At 33.9% G+C, this 21209-nt stretch overlaps 1 protein-coding gene across 1 annotated transcript in view; it reads right to left on the bottom strand.

Annotated features, from left to right (window-relative positions):
- The window catches only part of LOC124642391, a 114891-nt gene that overhangs the window by 33061 nt on the left and 60621 nt on the right, over positions 1 to 21209 (bottom strand). The window contains exon 2 of the mRNA XM_047180798.1: positions 177 to 517. Within this exon, the coding sequence (XP_047036754.1) occupies positions 177 to 393 (217 nt within the window). The 5' untranslated portion in view covers positions 394 to 517. The remainder of the gene's footprint in view (positions 1 to 176; positions 518 to 21209) is intronic.

Raw genomic sequence — 21209 nt, 5'->3', positions numbered from 1 at the left:
TTACCCGGGACACATTTGAGACATGTATTACCTATATGTATCTAGCATACCTCTGTATTAGCGTATTCTTCTTACATACTGAAAGCTGTACTGCAATATTTTTTTATTATTATTACTATAATTTAAAAATACCAAACAGTATGATGAAAGTCTTCTGTAAAAAAAATCTTTCTTACCTTTTTTGTGGTGCCTTGTAAAATTTCCAAACACGCTCCCAAGCCGCTGTTGATTCCTTGTCGTGCATAATTCTAAAGACTTTAAGTCATCCGCGTTTTGCGCAACCAAAATGGAAGACCTTTTCGACTCCATAGCACCTATGTTCACTAACAACTCGGCTTCAAGTAACAGAACTATAGTGGCGTAGAGTAGTTTAAGTTCTCTACAGCAAAGCATTGTTTTGGCACTAATTCGTGGTCACATTTGTAGCACTTTACATGATATACTTAAATTAATAGTCATTTTAGGTGACTGCTATCTTCTTTTGTTGAGTTTTGGAAGTTGTGGGGGATGTCGCATTCTGGAAAGAAAGAAACATTGATCGTTAATATTTTGTGTAGAAGTAAGTCATCGTAAAGACAAGATCAAGAGTAACTAAAGGTACTGTCATAAATGTGTGAAATATACAAGCTGTTGATTTGCATTTGTGCCATACGTCAGGAGGAGGACATAAAATACGTAAATAATCGATTGGAATTACAGTAGACGGGAAATAGCTAATATGCACTGCTTTTTTTGTCATTGTAATGTCGTAGTATTTCAGAAGTAATCCAATTTTATGAATGAAATTTATGAATAATCGATGCGTATGCTTTGTGTTTGCGTTTGTGTGAGGGCGCAGCACGGTTTTAAGGCCAGTAACACACGCGCCAAGTTTAAATACGGCTAGATGACATTGATGGAATTCCGAAAAAAAAAAAAATACGATTTGGGTCGAGAATCATTAGCATAATTACGTCCTTGAATATGGCACGGATGCAAATCAACAGCTTGTATAACGATACACAGAGCATTGATTAAATAATAAAAAGTGCGAGTCGGACTCGCGCACGAAGGGTTCCGTACGATTATTTATAAAACAGACAAAAAAATCACACAGAGGAGCGAAAACAATAGGGTCCCGTTTTATCCTTTGAGTACGGAACCTTAAAAAAATATGCCACAGACAGGCACACATATATGTATAAATAGACACGTCTAATATAATACCAAACACAGAAAAAATGTGTCTGGTCACCACGCTTATGCACGACAGATATCTCAAAGTTCGTAGAAATATTATATCAAAGTGCTATTAAAATCTTCATTAAGTAAAGTTTTTATAATGTAGGTTTAGTTAATTTCGTGTTACAACTAGACATTATTATTCACTTCATCATAAGCGAAGCAGCTTATATTTTCCATAAGTGAAAGATAAGGCCATAATTTTCCAATAAACCAGATTTCCCTTCAATCTACTCGAAGTATATTTACCTTAGAAAGTCTAATCTCTTTTACTTACATTTTCCGAACGAAACTTCATGCTAACCTAGATTGAAAATCGATATATCTTTATCGCTTATACTAAGAAACGAATGTGGAACCTTCCTTGTATTACGTTTTAGAAAAACCTTCGTACTATTTCGATAAAAGTTGTGGTGGCCTGGTGGGTAAAGAACCAACCTCTCGAGTACGAGGGCGTGGGTTCGATTCCAGGTCAGGCAAGTACCAATGCAACTTTTCTAAGTTTGTATGTACTTTCTAAGTATATCTTGGACACCAATGGCTGATAAAAAGGTGAAGGAAAACATCTTGAGGAAACCTGGACTGTGAAGTCTGAAATCACCAACCCGCATTGAGCAAGCGTGGTGATTAATGCTCAATCCTTCTCCATGAGAGAGGCCTGTGTCCAGCAGTGGGACGATAACAAGGCTGTACCAGTAACAGTAACAGTACCTATATCTTTATCGTTTATACCAAGAAACGAATGTGGAACCTTCGTTGTAATACGTTTTAGAAAAACCTTCGTTCTATTTCGATTTAAATCGATATCATTGTAAAGTCGAGTTGTTTTTCAGTTCTGAGAATCATTTTCATTGTGTACCTACTAATTCACCTGCGTACAAATTAGGTCAAGAATTACGATGCCATCTAAAAATGCCTATAAATGATATATGTACGTGAACCTTACTCTTTAATGTTAATAACCATTAACCTGTAATTGTAAATATATGAAGATAAATAAATAAATTAAAAAAAATATATATATATATGTTTCGTAGTTCTAGAAATTATCATTATTAAAAATGACCGAAAATAAAAATCTTATCAACCACAATATGCAGGGTTGAGAACCACATTAAACACATTGTTTCTGAGTAGGTATATTCAATGCAAATGAGCAAGCAAAAACGAAGAGGGTTGTTTAAAACAACACTGAATTCAGTCCAATCAGTTTTCAGCACTGAAAACAAGTCACACTTCCAGGTATCTCGTTACCGTTTTGCTTGTCGATACGTGGAACCAATTATGTATCATTCTTGAAATACGACACGGCTACATCCTAAAAATTCACCATATTCACAATATTTTTCTATATAAAGTTCCTACCTCGAAAAATGTCACTCAGTGAAAATAAATTGTAACGTTAATTATAAATTAGGCCGTTTTTGAACTAAAAATGAATGCTAAGTAAGTAGTAATTAACTATGTATTTTGTTTATGCTTTTTATAGTTAAAAATATGTTCATGAATTTTATAGCGTTTAACATTTCACGATTAAAAATCATACTGATTAGCGTTGATTACCGATGAATATTTGGCTGAAAGGTCAAAAATTATTTATATTTTTTTTTTGAAGAGTAGACTGTTAAAAAACTTATTGGAGACTATATTATATATCTCTTAATTTTAAAATACCTACGGTATGTTTCAGACTAAATGTTTTTCCGCGATTTAGTACCAGGAACTACTGCCCGGTCATGGATCAAATAGCCTGTGTTACTCGGCAATAGTGTGTCTACCTAACAGTGTAAGATTTTTTCAAATCGGTACAAACAAAAATATATTTCCTCTATATTAGAACAGCCAATTTTTCTTACAGCCAGCCGATTTTTCTTACACTGGCTATTTAATTATTGGTTCATTTCTGTTTGAGCAACTTCAGCTTCTACAAATTTAATACCCTCCAGAATAGAAAGTGGAACGTGTGAATAAAAACACCCTGCGTTACTTATTAAATGAAAATTACGAGCGTGAGGTCAACCACTACTTAAAGAACTTGACTACAATGAATTTTGTCGATGAAAAAATAAAATGTTAACAGAATTACTTCAAAACTTAAACATCTGTTGAACACTTGTCTATAAAAGTGTGGCTGCAAAACGGACCTTATTTCAAATTAGGACATTTGACAAATTATGACGTTGAAATAAGGTCGGTTTTGCAGCCACATATTTTTAGACGAGTGTTCAACAGATGTTTAAGATTTTGAAGCAAGGCCATTTATGTTTTAAAATATTTTTACAAGAGTTGAGTGCTTTCTAGTGGACGAGCCATCAAGCGGACATAGTTACGTCATAATCTTTTAGCAGTGGTACTTCTAGAATATATTGTCTGTTATTCCATTTTATATTTGCAATATTTTCTAAGCTCCTTACTATTCATAACGTTAGGATTATTGAAATAAAAGGTGCTCTTATGGAAATTCTCGTCATGTTTGTGATAGTATTAAAAGTAAAGTGGGCAATTAATGTAAGATTCTTTGTTGGTAAAAATATGATTGGTGTGCTTTTGGGCAATAATTTTACCCCAAATTTTGTTATATTTATTTAACCATTTATGTACACAGTAAACATGCGAAAGAAGCAGAAGTAACATAAAGTAGTGCAAAGGCACTACTTATTTCCAATGAAATCTCTTCCAGCAGATCCGTAGTTCCCTCGAAAAACGCTTTTTATATCATCACTAATATTATAAATGTAAAAATAACTACATATATCTGGTCTTTCACGTTGAACCGATTTAAATATTTGGTACCAACACATATCTATAGCCTGAGGAAGTAAATTTTCTACTTATATCCATGTATAGGGTATGGAACACATCAGAACAGAACCGTGGAGAACTGCTAATAACATAGACTTAAATTCAATTAAGACACCTCATTAAGTTAGTAAGTACCAGTAACTTTCATACAAAACTCATCCTTACATTGTCGGCTAAAACAAGCCATTTTCCCCATACCATCTCCATTCTTAACAGAAAATCTTATGACAAGCTAAAGTGCGAAGTGGCAGCTTATCTTTATGTTCAATTCCATGTAATGGTGCACTCAGGTGCAGTGCGCAGATGCACCAAGATAATATCTGTATGTTCTGCTCTTATGAAGAAGTACCTTTTGTTTTTATTATTAGAGATTTTTTAAATAATATTTTTATAATAATGTTCGTAGTGTGTCGTTATGCTTGTCAGGTGCAAAATGGTGCTATTAGAAAGAGTTCTCGAGGTCTGAGAACACCTTCGGCTTTAGAAAGAGGTGGTTTCAGTCAGTAAAAGTCTGACACTCTCTTTCGCTGTGCCCATAGCATTTTATGATTTCGTAACTTCCAAATAAGGAATATGTTGTTTTTGCATGCGTTGAACCGATTATTATTAATGTAATATCGTAAGGTCGAGGGGCTACATATTAGGTACATTCATGATGCTGTTGTTCAGGGATACAAAGCAAAACCACTGAAAGAAAAATCGTTGAAACATGGAAAATGTAAATTCAATGTTAAAACAAACCTTCAATAGAAATATTATAAAATCTCAATGGTTTTGTATATTATTCATCAAAAAACATTGCAATAAAAAACGTTGATCATCCAAACGTTGTCCTATAAAAGGCCTAAAAACCTATTTCAAATTGACAGCGTCACTATAACGAGATATTCGCCGTGCCTATCATTCGAACCATTGTTCGAAAGGGCTTCTTCCCACCTGCTCCATAAATTCCTTCCCAACGGGTTCAAAGCGAAAACAACAATTCTTAAAAAATAAACGCTTCCCCCGAGCTCCACAAGATTTTAAGTACAGAGACATAATTTTGATATTTTGCTGACAATATACACAATTTTTTGGAGCTATGAGGAAGGAATTTGAACGTGGACGGGTATAGGGGAAGAGGACGACCAAAGAAACGATGGATAGATTATGTGAAAGTCGATAGGGTAAGAAAGAATGTTACTTGCGAGATGACGGCAGATAAGAGTATGGAAAGAGAAAACATGCTGCGCCGACCCCAAATAACGTTGGGATAAGGGCAGGAGGATGATGTTGATGATGACTTTAATTCATTTATTTTGTTCTACTTTTGGACCCAACTGGAACAAATGTATGAAAACTTTGCTAACAGAAAACAATGAGTTTAGAGTAAAAGGGAACAAGCCAGTAAAAGCCATATATTCGTCAACGGACAGTGACGTCATGTTTCACTATTTACGTCACGCGTCTCGTTTCAGCTTTATCATATAAGCCTGCTCGAATATAATTTTGGAATTATGTGGAAGCCTTCGTATGAATTTTTGGGTGGACGTGGAATAACAATGGGTGTTGAGAAATTATGTTTCAAAACATAGGTGATTTCCGAATCAATCTATGCCCTGATGAATAATGTCTTTTCGGTGACAAACATTTTTATTTACTCACTTTCGATTCTTTATCACTTTCTAAGAATAAGAAAAAATAATTCATAATATTCTTTCACTACTCAGATTGAAAATTGCTAATATATTTGGTGGCTAAAAACTATAAAAATTCAATCAAATTATAAACTGTACTGACCAACCAACTGTACAAAGTCAGGATTTTAACCATTTGTACTAAGTTTCGATACCTAACTACGTCTACAGAATTAAATGTGCCTACTGCCTTCCAAGTTACAAATACCACGAAAATGACGCTCAATGCCGAACGGACATCGAAAAATTTCCTCGAGAAATAAAAATTACATGTTGTTACACTGTAAAAAAAGCACAATCTAGATTCTTATCGGCGAGGTCGGAAGCAACATCTTTGTACAAAAAATTGTCCGTTGTAAAGAATATGCTTATGAATTATTCATGCTTGGTAGTAAGATGAGGAAATATGAGTCAAACGTATTCGAGTACCATATCGTGCGAGGTACAAGTTGAGTTTGTGGCATGGAGAATAAAATGACTAGCGGAGGTGCCATAACGGAAAATCACTTAAGAAAATAGCGCGCCAAAATGCGGGTGTGCGAGAGCCGAGGAACGTTACTATCTTTGCCCTTATGCGTCTTCTTTGGACGCGATATTTTTTTTTAATACCAACAATCGTTGACAGATGTCTCAAAGAACCCGAACGCCTCGTTAGTTCACTCGTAACTGATCATTTTGGTCATGCCCACCGTACAAATTTGACCTAGAATAAGGCGCCTGACCTACCTGCATTATGGCATCTCCGCTCATCTTTGATTACTCCGAGGTTTGTACAATCGGGTAAAAAAAATATTAGGCCGTTTTTAGGGTATTTTTCTTTAGAGCTAAAGGGGTAAATGGGTGTTTTTGTTTTGGCTTATGATACTGTTACACTTATTAATGGCTGTTTTTCTCGAAAGGTAAAGCAGGTACTTAAGTTGAACATGCCATTTCGTCAGTTTCGTTTAAGTACTGTTATAAAAAAGGATAGCATTACCACGACAAATACAATCGAAAAAAAATACTGCAAAGAAATTGCGTATACGAATATTTATTTTTTTCACGTAATTTTAATTCAAAACCATATTTATAAGACCATAATATGCACTCTCATTTTGGCAATTTACTTTCTAAAAATATAAAAATTTGGCATAGCTAATTTAATTTGTCCTGAGCTTATCCTTCAAAGTATAGTTGCTGTAATTTGAGAATCTCCTTCAGTTCTGTTTAAAAACAATTCATTAAAGTTGTCTCTCATCAATATGAAGACTAAACAAATAAGAAAAAAAATAAAAAATACGTTAAAAAGATAAACTTACAAAGCGGTGGGCGGAGGTTACTTAGTTAGACAGGTTTAATCGTATAATTGTGAGCACGACATCGTTTTACTGTCTGAAAGGATAAACTTGTAATAAAAACAACCTATTTGTCAAAGTAAGACTTTTGTTTTCTTTTGCTAAAACAATTTTCTATAGATATATTTATTTTCGTGATATTTTAGTTACGTCAATTGTCAAGGTGACATTGGTGTATGAGAAAAAATATCATCATAATTAACCTTAATATCATTTCACTGCTGGGCTGCGGCCTCCTCTCAACAGAGAAGGATTGAGCGTGAATCACCACGCTTGCTCAATGCAGGTTAGTGATTTCAGACATTAAAGTCTAGGTATCCTTTTAATCACTCATTGGTGTCCAAAATTTACTTAGAAAGAACACACTTTGAAAAGTTGCACTGATACTTTCCTGTCCTGAAATCGAACGAACCCACACTCATTCTTGAGAGATTGGTCCACAACTTTAATTCAATATTATTAAATTAAGCAATTTTCACCCAGTATTAAAAGAAAAACAAAATAATAATTATTCCCCAGTATTTTTTATACAGAAGCTACCCTTCAGAGCATGAATAAAATATTTCAGTAGGTACCCACTAGGTACGTCCTGTCATTTTGATTACAGAGTAAAGCCACGGAACGACCCTTTTAATCGAATATTTGACCCAATTATAACAATACAGCGTACTCCATACACATCGTTTTGTAAAGCGTACTGTCATATCACGTTGTTTTATATTTATTGGTGCTTTTTGGGGCTTATTATGACAGGTATAATATATTAACCAAATATTTTTTTAGGTAGTTTTTCTGTTGATTTTGATATCTAAAAAATCGTCCCAGAAAAATCCGCGGGATTTATGATATAAACACAAATATGTAATGACTATTTCAAAGTAATAAAGCTACTAATAAAATTAATTTTCAGAGACTAAAGAATTAATACCTCAAAATCTGTACATTATATTTTAAAATAAACTAAATCTACATTTACATGAAAAAAAAAAGAAAACTTATGAAAAAATGGATATTAAAATATAAGTCGAAAAGAAAATGTAGAACTTTTGTAGCTGACTGTACGTACAAATTGTACTATTTCTGCGTAGGGAGGCAAAAAAGTATGGTGTATTACCGGATAAGAAATAATAGAGTTTCTCCTAACATTTTCTATTTCTTATGGGGGTTCGTTATTGAAAAACGGCTGACATTGTGCTATTGTTTTCGCGATGAAAAAACTGAAATAGTGTATTGTGTATGAGGAGAGAATAACGCAGTTTTTTGATCGACTATTGGGTGATAATTATAGGTGCAACATTAACCTTTCCTTATTTATAATTTGTGATGTAAGTCTACTCATTCTGTGAATATTTCACGGTAAATTAGCGGCAACGATAAAATGAAATCTATTTTCAAGATAGAACACCAGTATCCATTTATATATCTACCTAACTTCATACTAATGCAAGAATAGTTGCATAACTACATAAAACAGCAAAATTTCGAATACCTAAATAGTTTACATAACGTAAAAAAGTCCATATCTAAAAATAACCAAAAAAAGGAAAACGAATCGTTATCTAGCTAGACCAACCGTCAACGAGTACCTACCCTTACGTAACCGACATATCCAACATCCCTAATCATACGAGATGGAAAGGCCAACAAAGAACTTTAATCATGTGGAAACGCCACAATAACGTCTAGTTTACCTTTAAAGATTTCGCCTGGAATACCTAAAAAGGTTAGGCAGGATACAACCTTCCTGACTCAAGTAAGCCCTCGAGATGACGAAGGTCGAGATTATAATTTAACCTTATTCAACATAGTTCAATGACAAGAAAGGGTTCTCGACGACTGGGTAGCAAGTGGGTAGCAACAATAATTTTGATTTGAATTTGAATCAACATTTTGACGGCTTTACTGTTTCTAGGTGTGTAAATATACATAGTTTGTTTAATTTCATCGTCATTTTAGGTTCCGAAAGATGGTTCAATTGTTTAGGACTTAAGATACTTAAATGGTTTCAAATGGAAGATTATGTGTGTTGTATAGCTTCTCAAAGTCTGAAAGATCATGACTTAAGTAAATATTTTTGCTTGTGAGAAGCATCTTTGCTATCATTTAAAAAATATTCTCTCAACGGCAGTAAAACTTGCGTTGGCACAGCTGGAAATATTTTCATATTCCATTTTAAATCAATAATGCAAATTTTGCGTTTTGCAATTCCGTTTAGCTACTGGGAATAACTCAATGAACGTCAGGCGTCCTTTTTGTTTTTATTCTCGATTAAAACCTTCACCATGTAAATTCTACGTTCAAGCAGAATCAAACGTTATTCTTGAGAGTACCTACACACAACAAGCTTTTATTTATTTATTTAACTTTATGCAAATCTCATTACACAGGCGGACTTAATGCCACAGGCATTCTCTCTAGTCAACTTTAGGGCGATACAGAGATAATATGGTAGGTGTATTCATTCATTAAAAAACAATAAAAGACATGAGTAGAACAACTAACGCTTTTAGTCGGCTGACTGTTCGTTTGGGCTCATATACAAGGTGTTGATTTGCATTTGTGCCATACTTCAGGAGGAGGACAAAAAATACGTAAATAATCGATTGGAATTACAGTAGACGGGAAATAGCTAATATGCACTGCTTTTTTTGTCATTATAATGTCGTAGTATTTCAGAACTAATCCAATTTTATGAATGAAATTAATGAATAATCGTTGCGTATGCTTTGTGTTTGCGTTTGTGTGAGGGAGGAGCACGGTTTTGAGGCCAGTAACATACGCGCCGAGTTTGAAAACGGGTAGTTGACGTTGACGAATTTCGGGAAAAAAATTAAAATCAAAACTTTTCGTACCAATTTTTTTGTTGATTTGGGTTGAGAATCATTAGTATAATTACGTCCTTGACTATGGCACGCATGCAAATCAACAGCTTGTATTAGTATGAAAATGAATGGTAGTACGCACATAACAACGATCAAATATTTGGCCGGTAGATATTAGGCTGACTAAAACATGTGAATGACTTCAAGATTTCCTTTAAAAAAAATTACAACCATCGGGCCAACCGTTTAGGGGCAATATGCAAGTACTCTTTACAGATAAGGGATGTCATAAATCAAAGCAAGGCTTAAAAATATGCGACTTTCCGAATCTCATTGCAGAAATTGTAATCCCGACGGCCTTATTCCTACATCAGCTAGGCAGACCCAATCTAGATCCAAAAGGTAAGCTAACGAGTCCCTAGCCAGAGGTTTTTGAATATTCAGGTACTTGATCTATTGGCCTGAGTTTGGGTCGATTCGATTTCGTCTAATTGGCAATTCTGCTCTATTCTCTTCAGTGAGATTATTAAATGTGTTTATTGGTTGTGTGTATGGATATTTAGTATCGTTTCGTGTTTTGGTAATTGAAATTTTCGTAACATGATCTTCTTCATTATGCCATTCAGATGTTTGTAAAATCATTTCAAAAATATTATAGGTTCTAATAAAACAGACACAAATAAAGTGAGGCCATTGAAATAATTCCTTTCCGATATCTTAAGATAAGCTCAGAATACGGACGTCTGGGGAAGCTGACAAAAAATGAAAATCTTACAAAGTCGCTTCAATTTCTGTATTCATTGGTGCAAAAATTTCTTATTCCGATTCTCGTATCGGAAACTTAGCGGTACGTAGGAAGTTGTATTTTTGTAAGAGTTTTAACAGACGAGACGCTTAGGATTGAGCGTTTGTTGAATATTTCTAGGTCGCTTCCTTTGCTGATTTGTTGAAATATTGAGAATTGCTCCGGAGATATTTTTGTGGCTTCATTTCTTAGTTTCGTATTTTCAATTGAAGTTTCAGATGGATTTTGCGGAGTTTCCGAACACTGCAATGTATCCTTGCAAATTGAAAATTAATCAGTTTATAATACATCAGTAACAGATATAAAAAGATATACACCCGAAACACACTTTGATGAATTGGACAAAAATGGCATACATTTAAATGTGAAAGGGGTACAGTAAAAATATTACCTGATACACAAATAAAACATCGTCCATACAAAATTAAAAACCTTTTGGAATTCAATGTGAAAATCAAAAATCGTACAGATACGGTATGAAAAAAATATTGTATATATTTTTAAGGTTCTGTATACAGAGGGTTAAGCGGGACCCTAATACCGAGACTTCGCTGTTCGTCTGTCACCGGGTCGTATCTCATGAACCGTGTTAGTAAGACAGTAAACAAACACTGAACACTAGAATAAAATAAATATGTTAGCCATACAGCAAATTTGGCCATTCTATAGTTGACGGTACGGAACCGTACGTGCGCGAGTCCGACTCACACTCTTCCATTTTTTTTAATTGCCAAAGATTCTTCCGGAATTCAATTGAGAATTCTCTGTGTGATAGCAGAAACTAAAAATCATAAATTGAGCTTTGACAAAGACCTTTGAAATGAAACACTGTCAATAGTATCCATGTTTCTATTTTGAAAGGAATTTTTCGCTCTCTAGTTTTTGCGTTGTGCGAAACCTTACTTGTATAGGAGGTACTAAAAGTAACAAAAATGTAGCATACTTCAGATGAAGGTTATTTTCTTTTAATACCACTAAAACTTCATTCAATTTTATATGGTTCAAATTCATAGTTACACTTTCAAAGGAATTTTTAAATGTCCAGAATAATATGTTTCCAAGATTATGAACTTTTACATCCTGTTACATACCTTTAGACACTACATTAGGATATTTGAGCAGATATAACAAGAAAACAAACACATTCTAACTGCATTACCATCAATCCAACTCCATTACCCAAGTCAACAGTATCAAACGCCTCAGACAGATCCAAAACTTCCTTCTTACAAAGAAATGTTTCACAATTAGCTTTACGGGATAAACAAGTCTTCCATTACCCTTATAAATTTCAGCACTATCCATTAGCCATATGATATCGGTTCTATTGTAGGAGTAAAATGTTTGACTCTGATCCATGGAGGAAGGAAAAATAGCGGAGACGCCAAAGTACCTAAATCAGGCGCTTTCTGATAGGTCAAGTGACGTACGGTGAAACCAGTTATTAGAAGTAAAGAGGCGTTCGGGTTCCTTGGTCAAAGATTGGTCGTGATTGATTTTGAAAATAAAGGGCGGGTAGCATAGGAGGCATGTAAAGGTAGCTAGTAACGTTCCTCGTTCCCGTTGAATACCCGTATTTGGGCGCGCTGTCTTCTGAGGAGATTTTGCGTTATGACATCTCCGCTAGTCATTTTGTTCTCCATGCTCTGATCTCATCGCCTGCTTAATTGAGAGTAGTAGTCAGATGGATTTCACTCGATACATATTTGTTTCGGAAATGTTGAGGAATAAATTGTGATGATTATTATTTATTTGTTCTTATGTTGGTATCGGGTTTTCGTTCATTATTTGTTTAATTCAATAATGCCAGTTACATTCGGCATAATACAGGTTTCATTGATTTTACTTTTCAAAACGGTTTCTTACTTAATTAGTCGTTAATGTGAAGTCCCTAATAATGACTCAAGAAATCGTTTAAACATAAGTTTATTCAGCCTTAAAAAATATGATTGCCGGTGTCATATTTCGAAAGCAGCAACTTATAACTAAGTTGGACGACAAATTATGTCAATTATATCGAGATACATGGCAAGTTCGAAAAGTTTAAGCCATTATAAATGACAGGGTTATTTGACACACTATCACTAAGGTTGAAAGACTAAGAAAGTTTCTGAGTGACAGCAACAAGAATTAAACTTTAATTTTAGAGCATAATTTCTTTAAAACAAAGAAGAAAGTTTTTTCGTTTTGCTTGGTGAACGAACAGGACATTGTGGAGTAGGTGCTGAGAATATTAAAATTTTTGATGAAGCTTTTGAGCATGATTGGGTTATTTTTCGGAATTTTGCGTATGTTGAAGAAGAAAAGGCTTGTACAGTAAACTGCACATTAGTGGTAACTGTCATGTACCTTAACTCAATAGTAATAAGTACGATTATCCTATAAAACTATTATCACTGACCTGAAGTTGACTGTACTATGCATGTGCTTAACATAAAAGCAAAACTTGCTGTTGAGCTATGTGGCACATGAAGAAATGCTTAATACCACTATTTGTATTCACCCAGCTAAAATCTAGCATTTGAAAGATTCGTTTTGGTACATTTTGTCCTAAAGAAATTATTTGGGATATCCAGATAAAAAGTAGCCTTGATAAATCGGGTTATCTAGCAGTTCTTTTTTTTTGCAAATCGTAGCCATATTTTACGACATTAACGCATTCAAACCAAACATAGATACAAATCTCGGGTCGTCCAGACTCTCTGTGGTTACTCTCACAAACCAAGTAAAACTATCTGCTATTCCTTTGATCTTTCCACGTTGTTCTAGTACTTACTTTCCAAAAAGGTCGGTAACATAAAGAATTTTGGTAACTAAATATTTATTCTACGGCAGAATAAATCAACATAAAAGACAAAATTTGGTCTAGACTAGGCACTATTTATTCAAGGTTTCAGGCTAAAGTTACAGTAAAGTAAATTGCGTAGGGACATTGCGTGATCTTACAAAGAGAATTCTTAGTTATTAATGTTAAAGCAAAATGTCTGTTTGTTTATTGATCTTTTGGGCTTACTACGGCGAAGCCCAGAAGACTAATTAGCGAAAGAATTACAATTATAAATTATAATAATAATAAATCATTTATTTGCTTGAAATATGGTTTTACATAAGGTGTTAACAATTATGTAAATTGTAGTGTACAAAACATATTTCACTCGTATTACGGGTATGCAATATATGGTTCTTTAAAGCTAATGGAATTATACAATATACTTATTATCTGTTAAATTAAAATATTAAATTATATCTAGATGTATGAATATCCTCGGCTTTAATTCCAATGAAAGGTTTCTTAAGCTTATGATTAGCCAAATATGTTGACTCACTCAAGTAATACTGCATTTTTACATGGACGCTTATTTCTCTTTTAAATAAGTACCTTAAAGTTCTAAAAAAATATTTTCTTTCAATACAATGACGTCATAAAATTGGCCAGTTTATACAAAAATTCTAAAGCACTGCCAACCGATCATACCCAATGCAGGTATTCCCACATAAAATTTTTACTTGTATTCAGCTGCAAATACTAGCAACCCCACTATATTGTATTTAGTATTTAGGAAATATCTAGGTTTAGATAATGAAATAGTTACCATAAATGCAACTAAAGCACAAACTACAAATAGTTTTGCTATGATTTAGCTGAGGTTTAGTTATAATCAAATACCAGTTTGGGGCGGTATTGGTGAACATTATAATCATAACTGCAAACTTGAAATTTTGCTAAGCGATAGCTAGCAAATCTGGTGATTATACTTAACATATGAATTTTCATTGTACAGTTAATATTAGGAGCTAATGAAAATATGTCAGACAAAACACACGTGACCGTTCAAAATGTACTAAGCCATATAAAACACTAAATTATGTAGCTTTATTATGGGGCTATAGCTGTAGCTTTATTAGAAGTCAAAGTCTATGGTTTTCATTTTACAAAAACCTATTTACAGATTCTTACGAAACGTCAATAGCTAAGAGCATGGTTCCAAATAGGTCTTATGGAGAAGAACCCGCAAGAAACTCAAGATGCTCCTTTCTTCTTTTCAACTTCATTACCTAAAATAGTTTCTACTTCTCAAAAGTTTATTTTTTACGTGGCAACAAAATCTACTTGTCTTCTCCACTACTTTAAAAACCTCTGACATCTGTCAAAAAAGAACAATTCTAAAGATGTCGTAACCAGGTCCGACCTATTAGCAATTCAACGAGTCAAAATTCGTGACTTATTTAAGCGTCTGAGAGCAAAGTGACGGGTGCTACTTGTATTATTTGTTTACTTGGGACGACTCAGATATACCAGAGATATATTAGGTAGACGAAATATAAGCTTGATATATTTATTAAGGGAATACGTAGAAGTCAGATGCGGGAAGGTGAGAATGAGGTGACAAAATATAATTTATAAGCTTGAATTTTGTGGGCAGCCATAGTTGATTATTGCTCACTTGTTCACTATTTTGTTTTTTAAGGTTTCTGTATAAAAAGGGTAAGATGAGACACTGTTACTTAGATTTCGTGAGCAGTTTGTCGGTCCGTCTATCATATGAGGCAGTTAAATTTGAAGTCCTATTTGTTTATTTTGCTATAGTATTTCTGTGGACATCAAATCATTGACAGAGAAGTAAGTTACCATAAACCATAAAGTTATTTACGTTAACACACACAAGCTCTAATAAATAATCCAACTTTAAGTCTACCACAGTAATTAGTGCCGCTAGAACGCACACCAACTTGACCTACACATTCAATTATTCATAATCCCCTCAGAATTACTCTTGTAATACCCATGTAATCCCGCAATTCCTCCAATAAGAAACCTTGGGTACATAGGTCCAATCTAAAATCTTCGTAAGACTGCTCATATTTTGGACCTTTGGAGTACGTGACCGATTTTGTGGAGGCCTTGTGAAAATTGAAGCGAGCGCGCATTAGGGCTTAAGATAATCGTATGTTTCTGGTTTATAAATGTTACCGATATAAATATTGTTAAGGGTCATGTTTTTATTACATTTTGGATCTTGCTTTTATTGTAAATAGAGGTTATGTTTACGTGTGTGACTTTAGTTTGTAATCAAAGATTTTTTATTCTCTATTGTGTCCTTTTTGAGAGGTAAAACTTGGTTGGTTGCTTATTTTTTAAACTATATCTTTGTGTTAGTTCAATTATATTTTTTTCGTGGATACAATTTTACAATGACGTTGACTGGTAATAACCAATAACCAATAGTTTTTCTATTGTAACTGGTAACAGTGAAAGTAGAAGCCTTAAATAGGACAGCATATTTAGAAAATTCACTAGTCAGGTTAAAGGTATTCCTGTACCCACATAAACCACAGTAGGATTAATTATGATGTTGGCTAATTATTCCGAGAAATATGTTACACGTTTCAGTTTTGGTCGACAAACTGAAATAGATTTTGTATTGCGAGCAAAAATAACGGCACGTGTATCAAGCTTTAGTTAGTAGTTTATCTAGCTTGGACTTTGCTTCTTTTTTTTCATTGTAAATACATATTGCGAAATGTATACTAATCTTGACTTCTTCTCTGATATAATAAAGCGGAAACATTTATTGTTTGTACCAATTCGAAAAATTCTCTCACTATTAGCAAACTATACTATTCACTTTTTTTATCCGCATGGACATTGGGCATGGGCGCGGGTAACACAGTGGGAAAACAGTATGTATTCGATAAACTGTTCTATCGATCAAATGCTTTTAAAAGTTAATCAGATAACATAAACTATATTCAGCTTCATTCAATTACAATGAAAGTGTCCATCCGAAAGCATTAATTTTCTGGTCCAAGCACTATAAAATTACAAATCTCCAGCACCAATATACAGTCATTATAAAATGACAAACATCTTTACCGTAACGCGAGCCCACCATTTTAAAGGCAAATTTTCTGCTACCAAATAACTCTGGCAAAGGAAAACATGTACGAGTAAGCAATTATATTTTAATTTGTGCGTGTCTTGTCACTGGAAATTTTGAATTATTTTGTATAAAATACGGGTTTACTCAGCTAGGGCTCCGCCGGGTCATGACAAAGTTGGTGAACGGATTATTTTTGTCAAGCTCACTCATTAAAATTATTCTGAAATTATTCGGGCACTTGTTTCTCATTTGTGGGGCGGTTAACAAGTCATTCTCGTGATAAGAGCTTGGAAACATGGATTTTAAATAAAATACTTTTGCTACGTTCTTTTGTTTTTTATTTATTAATGAAAATATTCTATTTTTTTTGTTTCTCTGAGTTAGACTAACACGACAGCTCTTTAATTGTGCTTATTCTTCTGCCTGGCCTTTTCTTAACTTTGGAATCTGCTTCTAGTCTAACCTGATGCATTTGAGTTTCAGGGTTTTAACCCTCAACCCAGGATCCTTTGGGCAACACTTTGGGAAATCCCTTGAAAAGTATGCACTTTAGGCTACCTAGCTTCTTTACCTTTAAACTTACAGGTAGACGGTCAACGAAGTAATCAAAAGGTTCATTCACTGACCCAAAAACATACAATCAAAACAGAACGGCTGTCTCCGATCCAATTTAAGGCAAAACTGAAAACGTTTATATCAAATGGACTTCGGAACTGTTCAGACTGTCAAAGACTTGCTTCGTTATTCCTAATTGCATAACCTTGAAGTTTCATCTTTAAATGCGAAGTCTGATTGATCAATGTAAAGTGTATTGAAAAGGGTTTTCCGATTATGAATTCGAATGGGTTTATTTGAGTGTTCGGTTTTATTTTATGGTATGACCTTTGATTGAGTATATGGACTGTAGTTTCTTAAGAAAACAACCCTGGAAGTTGACCACTATGTTAAATAAATCTAAGTGTAACAAGTAAACTTATGATTATATGAATCCGTTGTTTTAAGTATGGTTTTTTAATGCCCGGAACCTTTCTAAACCTGATGAGAAAAAATACATTTTGTGACACAAATGTTTAGAGAAATCTTTGCATAAAGTAAAAAATAATATGGAACTAGTACAAAAATCAAATTTTACCAAAAACGCCATATTATTCACAACATATTTTGGCACTTGTATTATTATGCGGCGTTCCAATTCTCCACAATCTACATCAAGTTATTTGAATGCAACTGAATGAATAACTCGACAAAAATAGAACAACTATGCAGAACGACTGATGCACGCTGGACACGTATCAAAGTTAGAAATATCTAAATCGAAACGCCTCGATTTCAAAATTAATTTGATTATTTTTTTTCAAAACATTCCTAGATAATTTGTATTTTGATTGTGTTTATATTCAAAGTTCAGAACGTTTTTTTTTTACAGCGATTAAGGAATTTTAGCTACAATACATAAGTTGGCCCATCCAAAATCAGTATTGGAACATTTAAATAAGCGAATGCTATACCTTCTCACAGATGACAATCTAAACTACAAGAGGTACTGAGAAACTTATGTGGAACGTAACAACAAGCTGCCAGTTATAACAGACTTCTTAGATGTCTGAGCCTGGTCAAAAATCTATATTTTGTAAACCTCATGTCCAGAAATCAAGATTTCTAACTACATAGAATTAAACATGATTAAAAACTCTTCATCCAGCATAACAGACTCGAGCCAGTCAATCAAAACCAAGCGAGACATTTCAAAATCAACCTATCATCATAAAACTTGTGACTCAACTCGCTGAAATCAGAAGTCTTCAAGCCGTGCTCTGAATATATTATGAAAAAAAGCCAGAGTTTCCCCAATACGTCTCACTTTGCTCCCCGCGTGTGGTAATCATTTTATCTTTTTCACATTACCCCGTGTTTGCACGTATCATGGCAAAAAATGCGGGTATTTTGCATAAACACCGAACAAGCTTGAATATTTTACTAAAGAGATTTGTAATGTTTCATAATTAGTGTGTTTATGGGATGGATTTGGGGTTCAAATCGCACCCTTAGAATGAAAGTGACCGAATCCAAAAAATTCAATTTGTGGGAAATGAGCAAAATCGTCATCAAAAAATTATATTACTTAATACATCTTAATATATCTCTTCCGTTTTTAATGGCTTACTATTGATTTTTACCAGATTTGTGGATTAGCCTTTTGAGATCACAATGACAATGCAAATTTATGTTTATAGTATTTTTTTATATATATTTTAACATAAAATATAAAGTAGTTTCAAATTAAGTCACTTTATTTCAAAATTATGTTTTCCATTCTATGTTTTTTTAAGAATTAAGTCTGTTTATGACACATATTGGTAATAATTCCGTAGACACAATAAATAATAAGACACTGTCATACTGAAAGTTATTTGGACATAGGGTATTAAATTAAAATGCAATGTTATAAAAATCTGAATGTATTTATTTATTTCAGTCTTAATAACATTTATTCAAGTAACTGATTCGTTATCAGTAATTGAGAAAACAAAATCTACGGGACCTTTGCTTGTGTTTGTGAATAAAATAACAGAATGTATCCAAATGAGCAGGCAATGTCTATTAACCTCCTGCTTCTATTGTGGAGCCTTGTGTTGGCTATAAGTAGAACAGAGGATCAAATTCCTACTTAAGTTTGCACAAAATAACAAATCACTTCTGCAATGAAACCTTTAGTGGCAGAAAAGTGATAAATATATCTTTTAAACAGTTCCGTTAAAAAGTCTACAATTAGCGTCTTTATGCAGTTCTAACGCGTACATCAGCGGCAATAGAAACTTTTTAGCAGCTTTAACCTTTAACATAATTGTTTGAACTCTCTTTTAAAGATGTAGGCTGCAAATGGGTTGTAGAATGATCTCTTGTCAAACCCAGAGTGACATTTGGTTCAGTTTCTGCTGCCTTTAGTGATATTTACAGCTATGAGCAGCTACGGGAGCAATAATAGAACTTAAGGATACTTTCGGAACCCCTAAAGCACTACTGTACAGCTAACAGTTGCCAAATAGGCTGCTATTTCCACTAGTGTGCTAGTTGAGATGGTTCTACTAGTTGGTTAGACCACTGCGTAGTGACAGACGCGGCGTGGAACACTGTTAGAGACGCTGGTGTGCTCTATGACGTGTCTTGGTCGGACCATTTACCTCTAATTATAAAATGTGATCTTAAGTTATTAAGGCCAAAAGTTGCACTTCCTAAATGTAACAAAGTAACATGGGGTGACAGAGCCACCTGTATGTGCATATTTTCTGGACCTCTCCAAGGCTTTCGACCTCGTATCTTACGACTGCCTATGGAGAAAATTGAGGTGAAAATGGAGAAAATATCAAGAACTTCCCAAGCGATATCATTAGGATGCTAAAGTATTGGTATAAAAACCAATACAATTATGTTTAGTGGGCTTGTGTCCTGTCGGATGCATACGGGTTGGAGTGCGGTAAAAAGGTGTAGGAAAAAAGCCACATCAGGTTAATAAAATCTTATCATAACGTGTTGGAAAAGTTTAAGGTGAGCATCGATCAATAAATTGTAGAAATTCACAGATCTGAATACACTGATGTGTGGCTCTGTGTACCTAAATATCTTAACATACCACACAACTTTAATATTATAGGGGCATATTCCAAAAAAGTTACAACTTAAACTTTTTAATTTTAGTAATAAACAGGTTCAATATTAAGAATAACAAAAATAATGAATATGCCTTTAGTCATAGACAGACCTATTATTATAAGTGTCGTTTGTCTTTTATAATTATTTTTTACTAAATAGACCTAATCCTTAAAAGGTCACTGAATACTACCTACATATTTTGCTTTATAAAGACGTATTAATCAAAATGTCACTTTATGGCAAAAAATATTGTGTAACTTACCGTGGCAGTATTCGCAATAAACGGACACTTTTTGAGATTCGCCGATGTTTTACATGTTCACTCGCAAGCGCATCTGACGTAATACTAGTTCTGGCTCTTTCACACAATATGCGTAAACGAATAGCGGAACCAGTGAAAGAGACCGAAATAAGCGTAGTCTCTGTTATAGTTAGAAATAGGTCTCTTTTTATTTACAGGGTTATAGATTATGCTTTTTAAGGTCAGTTTATTGTAAAAACGAGTATTACAGGAATTTTGAATTAAGTCACTTTCATTCTAAGGGTGCGAAATGTAATATCGTTTAACCTGAAAGGTGAATGTGTATATATGTTACTTTCACGCAGATTACGAAACAACTTTCGTTTTTGATGGTTAAAGATGGGAGTTTATTTTCTGGACAGACTTTTACCAACTCTGGATTGATAATAAGAATTGAAAATCGTAGTGTCATAACACTTGACCTGACAATGCGTTATGCATTTAGTTCACTTTAAAAAAGGTAGAAAGAAAACAAATGAGAACTCATTACAAAATTATGGATACTTACGGCCAGTTTCTTCATCAAAAGTTAAAGTTAAAGTAATGTCTAAAGTAAAAGTAATGGTCAAATACGTTTTTTCAAGGCTAAAGTGACAGCAAAACTAACAGAAAAATTGAATTTGACCGTTACTTTTACTTTAGACATTACTTTGACTTTTACTTTGGCTTTAACTTTTGATGAAGAAACTGGCTGTTAATGACAACACGGGTCCTC

The sequence above is a fragment of the Helicoverpa zea genome, chromosome 24 (genome assembly GCF_022581195.2).
Source record: "Helicoverpa zea isolate HzStark_Cry1AcR chromosome 24, ilHelZeax1.1, whole genome shotgun sequence".
Classification (NCBI taxonomy): Eukaryota; Metazoa; Arthropoda; class Insecta; order Lepidoptera; family Noctuidae; genus Helicoverpa; species Helicoverpa zea.
The sequence above is the reverse complement of the archived record's forward strand: the minus strand, read 5'-3'. Positions and strand labels throughout refer to the sequence as shown.